At 32.9% G+C, this 13,312-nt stretch overlaps 1 protein-coding gene across 1 annotated transcript; it reads right to left on the bottom strand.

The window, feature by feature from the left end:
- Positions 1-2,024: 2,024 nt before the first annotated feature.
- LOC11411118 (patellin-6) lies at positions 2,025-5,008 on the bottom strand. The gene is made up of 4 exons (XM_003623363.3): positions 4,079-5,008; positions 3,633-3,757; positions 3,254-3,395; positions 2,025-2,596 (listed from the first exon to the last, which is right to left on the bottom strand). Exons 1-4 carry the CDS (start codon positions 4,871-4,873, stop codon positions 2,300-2,302), a joined length of 1,359 nt encoding a protein of 452 aa, XP_003623411.2. The 5' UTR covers positions 4,874-5,008; the 3' UTR covers positions 2,025-2,299.
- Positions 5,009-13,312: the final 8,304 nt, after the last annotated feature.

The raw sequence follows: 13,312 nt of genomic DNA, 5'->3' as shown, positions 1-13,312 counted from the left end.
CTCTTGTACAATCTGCTCTTATAGAGATACGTGCATCCCTACTTCTGTTTGTGTGATGAAGCTTGTCCTTTCATTTGGGGTAGTAGTACACTCACTAGAGAAAATTATTAGTGTATTAATAATAACTGCATGTAACTAATAGGGTTAAGTTTGTTTTTAATTTTCCTATTAGTTAGAGAGTTAACTTGCATAGCAAGCAAGTAACCATTTTGCCTATAAAAGGTTTTGTAATTATGAACCTCATTACTAATGAATAACATTCACATTACACAAAAATTCTATCCATTATTCTCTCTTCTCATAACAACTTTTCTGTTATAATCATCTTGCTTAGAAACAGCTTATCTTAATAAGCACTTTTGCTGCGCATGAATAAAGTGATTGTTCTAACAAAAATATCACTTAATTTTTTGGGAGAAAATTAGAAACTTGGAAGATACTTTCAACCATACTATTCTTGATCCGCACTTCAATTTGATTTTAGGCATGACAATGAAGCGGAGTGGATTTTGCCTCCCCCATCTCCCTGTAAAACAAAGACACCCGCCCCATTGCTTCTCATGGTTTGAATTTGGTCTTCATCCTTCCCCTCAACGAAAACGGGTTTCCTAGCCCGCTTACGGCCATGCCCATGCGAAAAGAAAAAAAAATTCAGTGTCATGCGTTCCAAGTTCCAACACGGATCCAAAACACTTAACTTTGGTTCCGCGGCTGGAACTTCACTTTTTGCATCTCAAGACAATATTGACGTGAAATCAAAGAAGCTATACAATGCAGCTTCCACGTTAACGTGGTTCTTTGTGGTAGTTTTTCTTATCGCGCCGGAGTACCAACAGCCCTAACAACCTATTAGCATCATCAAATCAATTAGAGACTATGAAACACGGATACTAACTAGACATCGAACACAACACAGACATTGACACATCAACATCACTAATAATTTGAGCAAGTTATCTAATTCAGTGTAACTATATGTGTCGGTGTCGAACACGACATATGCTGAACAACAAGACACGCCTAATCCGAACAATGTCCATGTTTAGTAGATTAGAGAGGATTCAAATGAAAAGTATAGTAGTGCTTCTGAATTTACTGTAAACTGTCTTGAAATTTTCAGTTTCTCTTTTTCTTGTCTGATTTTCAAGTTCGGCGTTCATTTTGTCAATGTTGTTATTAATGATAGTTTGAATAATGAGACCACACATTGTACAATGTACAATCATCCTTGAAAATGAAAAACAACAGCAGATGCAGATGTTGTCTGCAATGTGGGAACGAAGACAAGGAGACAACACACAGTACCGATAATCATGTAATAACACATTATGCAAGAAACCGTGCTGTTAATACAACACGTTACCTCTTATGTACTGTCTTAGTCTTCAACTTGGAAAGAAAATCCTTCACTTTATACTTTCACATGATCATTTTTATAACACAAATTCAATAGTAACATCTCATAATCATATAGAAATACTAATGTTTAAAAAATTGTTCATTTAATTTCTTAAAAGTTTAAAAAATTATTTTGTTTTATTCAATACATTTTTCGTCAATTAGTCTAACTATAAAACTTGTAGACTAAGTCCATGTGTTGGATGGACGGCTACAAATCACGTTTGCTTGAAATCACGGCAAAAAACCACTTTAAAGCAGAAGCTACAATTATCAGCTTCTTAAAATCATGCAGATTTACATCGAAGTGTACAAATGTGTTTTTAATTCATCAAACACCACTCCAAACAAGAAGTGACTTTGTTTTAACGGCTGCATAGCTTCTTTAAATTCACGTTAATTTACCATTGAAACACGAGAAAGCCATTGTAAACGCCATTCAAACATGCTATAAAAACAAATGAGTATTGCCGGTTCGAACCCACATCGCAAACATATAAATATCTCATGTGACATTCAATACAACATTTCTAATAATACAAATATAAAAATTTATATATAAGATCATATATTAACCGTCATTTGATTACAATTTGCATGCAACATACTACATCATATCAAAATTCTTCAAGAGCAGGTAAATTCATTGACCAAGGTCTATATTCAATCAATTCACTAGTACTTTCATACACACATGTCAATAATGACAATACCCTCTGACAAAACTCATCACAATACGCAAAATTAATAGCTTTTCTTCTTTACTCAATTGATCATGCACCATTTCTCACTATTTTTTACATCATAAACCAAACAAGTACTAATACACCACTAAGTACCATTTTTAACATGATTAAATCACCAGCAAAAACATAAGGGAAATGTATTGTTGTTGTGACCACTATTTGATTTTGAGGCTTAATTGCATATCAGATGGTGTATTGCTGTTGTATTTTCGAACAAAATAGCGATAAGCAGCGACTTTTTTCTTCCTAGACGCAGAGTTATCGACCGAGAGTACCATTATGCCTGCTTCTTTTGATGTGTATGAATTCTGAATTGCTTCTTCTGATGCATTAACTTTCCTTGCCTTTTCAACTTCTATAGTGTAGCTAGCTTCTGCATTTGGAACAAATTCAGCACTGTATTCCAAATCCCAGCCTCCAACTACAATCTCCCACTTGATTGTTGCACCACTCTAATCAACAAATAGTGAGTAACAATTAACAAAAAAATACTCATATGTAGCAAATTGCTTTAACATTGGATCAGAAATGTTATTTAAGCATCAATTAAATTGATTCTATTCCAATATACGTATCTTAAACGTATCATATCCTATATTTTCAATGACTGACGTATCGCTGTATCAGATACGTATCGTATCTGATACCTCGTATCGTGTCCGTGCTTCATAGATCAATTTTGAAAACCAAAAGTAAACGTTTTAAATAGTTAACGCAATTCACATGTGTATTAACAAAATTTATCGAGTCCAAGTATAACACAATTTAAAGCAAATTTCAAATTTCAATTACCACAAATTTGAATGTTATAAACGCGATTTTCAGGTGTTTCGGCTGCATATAGAACGCAACACCTAAAAATTGTGACTAATCACGTTAACATTTGAAGTTAATGAAATGAAATTCAGTAGCTGGTTAATGAAATGAAATTCAGTAGCTGGTTAATGAACTGTGACACCTAATATATCATTTAACCAAAGCAAACATTTCATTAGTGTTAACAACGTAAAATGTCGTTAAATTTGGGTCCAAAGTTCGAACTCAAAACCTTAAACCATAAGTAAACATTATAGTCTCTAATAAGAGTATATAATGAAGCTAATTGTTACCTCAACTCCTTCTATTTGTATGTTCACTTTTTCTCCTCCTTTAACAGTGAACTCAGAAGCTAGTTTTGGGGGACCATTCTGAAAATCACTAGGTCGACTCAATCCACCATATTGAATAGGAATATTCTCAGGCCTTATAAATCTGAACAAATAAAGACAACAAACTCAACATAGAAGCATAATAAAAGAGAAATTGTGGGGTGTGAATAGTCATTTTGTTTGATACATTGACAGGACCAATTCAGTAAAAGTAAAGCCTAGAAAAGGAAAGGAAACAATCACAAAGCAGTTTAAACAAAAGTTAACATGAAGAATCACAACCAAATTTTCTAAAATTACATCCTGAAAAACATAAACATCATTGATGTTTTGGACTTACTTGTAGAGTGTTTCAGCAGCATTTCCTTCCTTAGAGATCACAAACTTGCTCTTAGTTCTTTGAGTCAGAAATGGACTGAACATTGAATACAACATGCTGAAATACCATGGTACATTGATGAAAATCTGAAAGCAACAAAATGTGTATTTCATGTCATACTAAATATAGGTGTAAGTCCTATGAAGCACGGATACGGACACGGATCCTGACACGCCGGCACCGCTAGTAATTTGAGAATATAGCATTTTTCACTGTAGTTATATGTGCCCGACACTGGAACATGGCTAATCCAAGGAATGGCCGGGCTTCATAAGGTGTAACATATATATAATATCATTGATAAAAACAAAATAAACAACATCAAATTAACAAAATAATCCATGCTACTTTCTCCAAATAAAATCAACCAAAAACAACAGAACAAAAACAATGTCATATCAAGGTACCTTACGAGCAACCATTTCAGGATAGTTATCTTGAAACAATGACATGATTTGATTTGACACAACCCTTAACTCACTCTTAGGCATATCCTTAAGATCAGTGACTTGAATCAAAGAATTCACCCCACCAGGTTTAAACTGTAAAAGCTTGATCCCTCTCTCAAGAACTTGAACCCTCCACCTCAAAAACTTCTTCAACTTCTCTTCATCACCAAAAACCCTCTCATACATTTCCTTATCTTTGAACACACCATAATGATTATAACACACAGGATGTCCCTCTCTATCAAACCCATGAGTGAAAGCAACAACACCTTCAAGCTCTTTGAATCCCAAATCTTCATCCACAACATTTTCAGCACCAAATTCTTTTCTCCAAGAAAGACACTTCACAAGCATAGTGTAAGCATCATTGACTCTAAAGTCTCTAGCTCTAAGAAACTTCAAGAGTAACACATCAGCAACATCATCACCTTTAATCAAACAAACACCCCACATGGAACCATTGTTGGTAATTTCATCAGAAGCTAAGAGCTTTTCCTTCAACTGTTTCAATGCTTTTTTCTCTGAGGATTTGAGGTTGGAAATGAAATATGTGTCTTCTTTGAATGAAGAAGATGTGAAAGTTGCAGCTTCCATTAATGTTGTGACTATGGTTCTTTTGTTTGGTTTTGAGGGAGTTTTTCTTGGAGTTTCTAGAAATGGTGTGCTTAGGATTGACATTGAAGATGAAGAGTGCTCTTCTTCCATGGATGGTGAATGAGGGATTTGAGAAAGACCCAGATGAAATTTCTGCATGGAAATGGTGAATGAAGGTTGATTTTGAAATGGGGTTGTTGAAAATCAGAGAAAGTTCAGAGCTTTTTTTTCTGTGTGTTGAAGGGAAGTGAAGACTGAAGAGTGTGTTTAGAAGAGAGAGAAAATAAAGAGACAAAGAAAAGAAACATAGGAAGGTGAGAAAAGACAAGACACACATGAAAAAAATTGTTTTTTTTATTATTATTAATTGTCTGTATTACTAGTAATTATTAGTATTAATTAAATGTTAATGGTTTGAAAAAGCTGGCGTGTTGTGCTAATAATACTAATCACTTTTCTACTTGAAGTCAAGTTAAGGTGTGAAAGCAGATTTGAAAGGGGTGAGAGAAAGTGATGGCATGTTTTGTACTGTTTAAATATAGCAACTTTCACAGCTGAGATTGGATATATGGATCGAGTGGAAAAGAGTTAATTATTTAGAGTAGTTTTATTTGAACGTCTATTTGCTTGACAATTAAATAGACAATCATATTTTTATAAAGAAAAGTATGTATTTGTATAAAAATTAAAGTAATAGAGAGAGAAAGTAAAAATATAATGTGAATATGAGAGATAATGTTGTCACAAAAGTTATTATAAAATGATTGTACAAATATCATTTATCTTAATTAAATATTGTTTGGTTTAGTAGTGACAAAAATTGGTTGTAAAAATGATTTTGGATAAAAATGATTTCATGTAAACTTATTTATGTTTGGATTTTTAGATACATTTGTGTAAACAATTAATTTGTGAACAAGTTTTAGTATAAAAATTATATTTGGAGTTAAAATCTATAAATCATAAATGAGACGTAAATATTTTTCTTTTTCTCTTCTCTCCTTTTTAAATCCAAGTCTTCGCTCTTTTCTTCTTTCGTCGAAGGATGATTTATGGTTAATTTTTGACCTAAAATCACCCCTCTAATTCGTTTTTTTATTTCCCTTTTATTGAAATAAGTGATTTTCACATCTGTTACGTTTTTTATTTTGTGATTTCGTCGTCTTCGTGCGATGTTGGTTTGTTCGTCGTCTTTGTGCGACGTTGTTTGTCTTTCTTGTTTCTCTCAGGTATTTGATCGGTTCAGATTGTCATATCAGCTTCGATCCAGTGCAGATCCAATCAATGACTTTGGCGTCATTCACGTTGCAAATTCGGAGACATGGCTATTCCGGAGATTTAAATATAGTCATATGTGTAGGCATTTGTACCTTGCCGTTTTATGCTATTAACATGGATGTTGTGAGTCTGTTCACAGATTCATCCTTTTTGTTTTTAGTGAATTTATATTATATCGATGTACTCTATCAATTTGAATGAATGAATATCATTTATTTTTGTCAAAAATAAATAAATATCTATAAATCATAGTTTAATGTTCTTTTAGGGAAAATCATTGTTTCATGTTAAAACCAATTTTAGAGACAAAATTAATTATATCTAACTATATTGAAAAATGTCAAAATCAATTATACTCTTCTAAAATCAATTGAGCTTCATCCAAAAATGAAATTAAATGCACATTATGATTTATGGAGCATACCTACAACATGAGTCCCTTTCGTAGAGAATCTTAGCAACACAATGAAACCATTTTTGTTTTGGGTCAAAAAAGAAAACGACAGTTTTTGTTAAAAAAAAAGAGGAAGAAAGATAGGAAGCCGCTTTGTTTGGTAAAATAATTTGTAAGTTAATTAATCACAACAGAGAAGTTATTGAATAAAATATTAATTTTTAATTTTTAGAAGAATAAATTAACAAAAAATTTTAGTTAAAATTTTCACTCTAGATTTCTTAACATGTTTTTTTTTTAAAGATACAAGTTAGTATTTTCCTTATATAAATCTTAAGAGAGAGTTTTATCTCTTATTATAGTTCTACTTAACTTAGAAGATATTTGTTGGACACAACAACGAAAAAGTTAAGTTGAATAAGTAAATTTGTCAAACAAAAAAAAAGTTTAATAAGTAAATATTTTTTTAGGAAAATATGCTTATAGCATTTCATTAATAATAAGATATTCAATACAATTGGGTATATCAAAATAGCCGGCAGGACTAGTTAAAGACGTGGTCTCTCTTGTAAGTGCATGAGTAACCGCATTGACTTGTCTCCTAACAAACTCCACCCTAGAGTTAGAAAATAAATTACTGAACAATGAACGACAGGATGAAATAATACAGCCAAATTTGGACAAGTCGTTCCTGCTAGCAAGCAAGGCATCAGCGGTCACTTTTGAGTTTATGTCAAAATCCACGTTGTCAAACTGCATATCACTCAACCATTGTAGGGACGAGTGCAACCCTAGAGCTTCGCCCACATCCACCGGAACTATACAAAGATAAGAAAAGGCCTTAGCCAGAACGAACGTGCCTTCAGCGTCCCAAGTAAATATTTTGTTTTTTTTTTTAAGGAAGTAAATATTTTGTTTGTATGGTTTTATTTACGACCGATGGACCACTAGCCAAAAAAATAAATATATTTTATTTTATTTTATTTGTATTTATTATTTATTTTTACTCAGATTTTAATTTTAATTTACATTTATTTGTCCTCTCAAAAAAAATTACATTTATTTTCTAGGAATTATTTTATTTACATTTTTTTTGACAATATTTTATTTACATTTATTAAAAGGTACAAGTATTGACTTTCCATCAAGGGGACCATGCCCTCAAGGGGATGGGTTTTAATTATGTGGGCAACCTTTTGCCTAAAGAGTTTTTCTACTTGCACCCTAGTTAATCATGGTTGCACCCCAAAATGACAAGATTACCCTTTCATAAAATTTGATTTTCAAAAAGCCTATTCCTTCTTTTTTGGTTACACCCCAAAACCCTTCTTCCAAAACCATAATTCTCCAATCGATCGATTGTGTTCTGCGAAGATTTTTAAAACCATACTTTCTCACGTCCATTCATGATTTCAAAGAAAATTCGAAGCAAATCAGGTTAGCAAGTGTTGTTCTTCAATCGATTGTGTTTTTCTTGTTATGGGTTCTCAGTTCTGATTTTGTGTTTTCCTTGTTCTGCGATTCACAGTTCTGCGATTTTGTAAAATCAGTTTAAGTAGGTTCATGTAAACTCAGTTTAAGTAGGTTCATGTAAACTCAGTTTAAGTAGGTTCATGTTAACTCAATTTAAGTAGGTTCATGTAAACTCAGTTTAAGTAGGTTCATGTAAACTTAGTTTACATGAACCTACTTAAACTGAATTTAAGTCAACCTTGTCAATGTAAATTAAAACCGTAATCGTACAGTGCATCATTGCAGTTGAAGGAAAAAAATTGAAACTAGCAAATAGAAGAAGAAATTCACTTACTTATATTCAATTGAGTATGGATGAAAGATATTTTGATTCACTCTTTAATTTTCATGGAGATTGATATTGAACATCAAATTGTTTGATTGATCGCTTTGTGGAGTGAAAGAGGGTGAAACTCACTGACAATGAATAAAATTAGGGTTTTAAGAAAATTTATATAAAAGGGTAATTTTGGTATTATAAAAAAAATTAAGAAAATTTGGGTGTAACCAGAAAAACATTGCGTGTAAATAGAAAAACTCTTGCCTAAATGGTGGAACTCATCGATTTATTTAATTTTTTTCCCAATTTTGTATTTTGAAAGTGTGACAAAACTTTATAGAAAATGTAAATTATTTGAATTTAACAAAAATATCACATGACATTTCCACACTGCCACAAAAACTTTGGCAGATTTTACCATTCCATAATTAAAGGGCACACACCCTATGATTGTCGTATTTTGTGGGAACAATTTTGTCCCATAACTTGAATGGCATTATATGTCATGACTATGCATAATTTCTTTATCACCACATATCACTTTCAAGTTAGTTTCTATATATATCGTGCATTGGTGTTATGACTTTAAATGTTGAAATTGGATAGTGTTTTAGTTTTGATTTTTTATTTATTTACACCACATAAACTTCCAATTACACCCTAAATTGACAAGAATGTCCTTAATTCCTCTCAAAATTTTCAACTATTTATCATCTTTTAATTTCTCTTTCTATTCCTCTCATTCCATAATTTCTTCACCTCTTCCTCTTATTTTTATCTTCATCCATCTCTCTATTCCTATGATTTTGTCACTGGTATGTCCTATTCTCATTTGTGATATTCTCAGAAATGAAATGAAATCAATTAATCGATCATAAATCATAATGCTAGATTCCACTTCCTTGACTTCTTTTTGTGTGTTAACATTGAAATAAAACGTAGTACAGAGAAAGTAGATGTCAATTAAAATTAATCGATCCTAGAAGTAAAATACATAATATAAATTTCCCATTCTATGTTACTATTGAAATCAATTAATTAATCGACCCATTCAAAAAATAATAGTTAATCGATCATCATGCCGAGTTCTAGTTCTTTCAAAAAAATAGCGATTCATTGTGCATGCAATTATCAAGAAGGTATATTTGGGCTGTAACCATGGGTAATTTTGGTATTATGATCATATTTTATATAAATTTGAGTGTAACCATTTATTCTTAGACCATGTACAATGATTTTTTCATTCAACACCTATTTTATCAAGAGCCATGCTAGCATCAGTCGCTTGTACACTCTCGGCCGGAGACTCTCTCACGGATTGGGCCACATCACACTTCTCTTTAAACTCATTTACTTGTTTACAGGCTCCTCAAGTTTAATTTTTATTTATTTATTTTTTTTTATTATTATTTGCAAGAAGGAAGAAGATCTAGAAAGACATGCCCACATCACTCATGGCTATCACAACAACCCATATGCTCATAGCAAATAATCGGCAGAATTAAGGATTTGGACTGATATCACAACAACCCCATAACCAACCTTCAGCCTCTTAATCAAATAAACATCAACCAAAAACCAAATCTTTTCCCACATTTCATAAAGGGTCAAGTCTAATTATTCCAATAAACTTTAAATCTACAATAAATTATTTTTCTCATGCAAATAATTGGCAGATCTGGGTTTGAATGAATCTGAATTTTCTTTGCAGAGTGACTTAAGGACTGAGTTGTGGTGTTTTGTCAAAGAGAAATTGCCTGCAAAATTGAGCTTTTTGTCATCAGTCTCACACCCAATCTAATGGAATATTATTGAAACATTTTTCAAAGATTCATCTAATCTCACAGTTCAAAGATCCAATTGTCTTTCCCACGACTACATCAAGCTTTGGCAATGAAGATGCTTGTCGTTATGACAGTAAATGGTGATTTGAGGCGTGCGTAGGGGAGACAAAGTTAATTAGAAAATATAGAATTTTTAATATAAAAAACATAGTCGGTTGCCGGTTAAGAGATGTTTTAATAACAATGATGTGGACCAATAGGGAGGAAAGTGGTCAAAAGCGATTGTCACAACATCTGTCCCTAGCATTGCTCTTTTATCAATTTCCAACACTCCATATCATTTTCTCTCTCTTTTCAATACTCATTCAACTTTTACTCTCTCCAATGATTTTTCATTCAACACTTTACCCCACCACTTTTTATTTCTTATTCTTATTTAATTTTATATTTTTGTTTTTATAATTACATAAAATTACAATTATCGTTTATAATTAAATTAAAAAACACTTAACAATTTATTTTTGGAGAAAGACCAGTCGCGCCTGTCAGGCGTGTGTAGTGCACTCTCCCTACAAACCAGTTGTTTTGCGCCACATCATCTTTAGCTTGACCCACCATTCTCCCATTCAACATGTTGAATGCATTCAACATCTCTCTCTTCCACATCAACATTCAACATACCATTGGAGCCCTTCCACTTGTTGAAGGTTGCTTTGAACATAGCAATTCAACACCATTGGACATGGTCTTAGGGTGTTAGTAGTAAAAGTCGTTACTTTTACTACATCGTAATTGATTTTCTGTTAGAAAAATATTTTGAGTGAAAAATGTTTTATTCTATTTTAAAATTGTAAAATAGATGTTTCTATCTTACTAACTTTTCGGAAAAACAGAAGAATTAACTTGAGGAGAATAAAAATACTCACAGCAGTGGATCTATGGAAGTGGGTGCTCCGACTGTTGATGGTGGTGCTCTAAGGATGTGGTGGTCGCAACCCCTTGAGGAGAAGCAGGGGTGTTGTACTTGGAGATGCTCTGACCCACAAGTTATTGTATTAACAAGAGTGGGGTGAAGCATAGGGATTGGGTTTGCATGCTGTAATAAAACACAGTTTTCATACAGCTACACATTTGCAATCAGAAGGTTCAGCTTAAAGCAGTTATAAAATCACAGTAAACCATCTCAGCCACACATTACGATCGGACGGTCCTGATTTGTTACAGCATGAAACATCGTGCTTTTTCTACAGCACCAAATCCAAATCTGAAGCATAGAGAGATACGTACATTGTGAGCTTGTCAAGAGGTGTTTATATAGGTCAAGGAGACCGCTATGGAGTAATGATGTGATAATGGGACAACCATTACGAAAGTGTGCCCATGAATGTGGTAAAAAATGTCCATTATGAGCTGCCACGACGTTATGAGGCCTCCTTGAGGCGGAGAGGATATGAGGTGATAATGCGATTTTATTCATTTGGATCTGTGTAGAAATAGGTCTTAATTTGTGGCGGGCTTGAATTTTGGCTTTTCAAGAACACTAAGAATTCTGCTCTTTACCCAAACGATTTTAATCATTCTCAAAGTAAATGACCAAAATACCTCTATGCATGTTAACTTACGTCAGTGTAATTTTTGCGCGAGTTAACTCACGTTGCATCTGAACTCCTACGTGAGTTAACTCACGTTGGTTTCCTTTCTGATTTTCTGTATGAACAGGCACTGAAATTCCAATATTTAGCAAACTATTCAAGTGCTGCAACAATTATAGTGCCTTCTTCTTATTATTAGTTAGCACAAGTGTTAAAGCAAGTGCTGCAACTAATTCCCTCTATACTGGTAAATAACCTTCTTCCACGTGCTGCAAAAATTCTAAATGTCCAATAACACGTGGCTTCTTATAGTCAAAACACATATAAAAGCATGGGCAGCACAATGCATTTATTTGTATGGACAACACAAATCACATATCCTTATTATACATATCCATTTTTTATATGTTCTTATTTAGCCTCAAATCACATATCTACTTTTTTATATTTTAAGATTAGTTATATATCCATTGTTGAAGTTTTTAACTAGTGTAACGCTCCTATTCCTATTAAAGCAATTAAACATGCGAATAATACATTTATTCAAGAAATAGAGATTACGTCTTATTCAAAATTCAAAAACCGATAGACATGTATGTAAACCTCAACAGTTACAGCGGAATATAAATCAGAGTGATCAAATATACATGCCATGAGCAAATAAATCATATCCCAAAGATAAATCTCAAAACCCAAACATACGGGTAGTCATCAACAAAATAATAATTCAAAGGAAAATATAACAACCTAATCTAGACCGACACGACAAGCCTAGATCAGAGCCGACACGACACTGATATCGGAGGAAGCTCCCGATACCCCACGCAAAGACTCACCGAGACTACTCCTGCACAACGTCTACTCACCCATACAGGCAAGCAGGCGGTTAAAACCACTGGGGGTAAGCATTACATTATCATAATCCAGATAATAATCAAATTCAATAATATCATGTACTTGAATAATAATAGTCATGCATAAATACTTATATCACAACTTGATAGTTCGTATCCACATATATCAATCACATGAATAATTATCCCATGATAAATATTCATTCACAACATCAATCATAGACAATCATTATCAACATTCATTCATCTCAATTCATCACCAATCACATAATTCACATAGGACTCATGCTATGATATGCACTTATGGACACATAAATGCATGCGGTGCCAAATCTCAACAAGGTCGTCACCTTTCGATGCCACTTGCACATCGAATGTAAGGGCTCACACCTGCCTTACAATAATCTCGAAGTAAAAGAGTTCAACCCTTTTACAGCAACATCGACTATGATGCATGGACATGTATAAGGACTCGATAATGCGACAACAATTCACAATCTCAACTCAATATATAGGACAACACCCAATTATATTGATCATCTCCACAACATTGCATTATCAAGGAAACATGTCCACACACAGTTACATCAAAGCATTCATCATCACACATCAACATGATTATCAATAATCCACAATGTCATTCAACATCAACTATATCATATAGTTTCACCATTCCAAACAATTCTCATATTCCAAGTAAGAGAACATACAACATCTCATCACAAATATCATATTCAACATTCAACTACAATCAAATACTTCCATATAATCATACGAAACTAATTATGAAAGATTTATAAGGTGATTGGCTTAAAATGATATTTTCATCAATGTTCGTCTCTCTTTAACATCTTACAAGAATCTTCCGTTTTCAAAACCAAAACCAAATAAAACTCAAGGAAAC

Source organism: Medicago truncatula, chromosome 7 (genome assembly GCF_003473485.1).
Source record: "Medicago truncatula cultivar Jemalong A17 chromosome 7, MtrunA17r5.0-ANR, whole genome shotgun sequence".
Lineage (NCBI taxonomy): Eukaryota > Viridiplantae > Streptophyta > Magnoliopsida > Fabales > Fabaceae > Medicago > Medicago truncatula.
Note: the sequence above shows the minus strand (reverse complement) of the source record. Positions and strands in the feature narration are given on the sequence as shown.

Excerpts from the sequence above, each read along its gene's own strand:
- LOC11411118 (XM_003623363.3), bottom strand. The coding sequence starts at position 4,873 with ATGCAGAAATTTCATCTGGGTCTTTCTCAAATCCCTCATTCACCATCC. Across the intron at positions 3,396-3,632 it reads GCTGCTGAAACACTCTACAA|ATTTATAAGGCCTGAGAATA; the intron begins GTAAGTCCAAAA and ends TTATTTGTTCAG. Across the intron at positions 2,597-3,253 it reads TACAAATAGAAGGAGTTGAG|AGTGGTGCAACAATCAAGTG; the intron begins GTAACAATTAGC and ends TTTGTTGATTAG.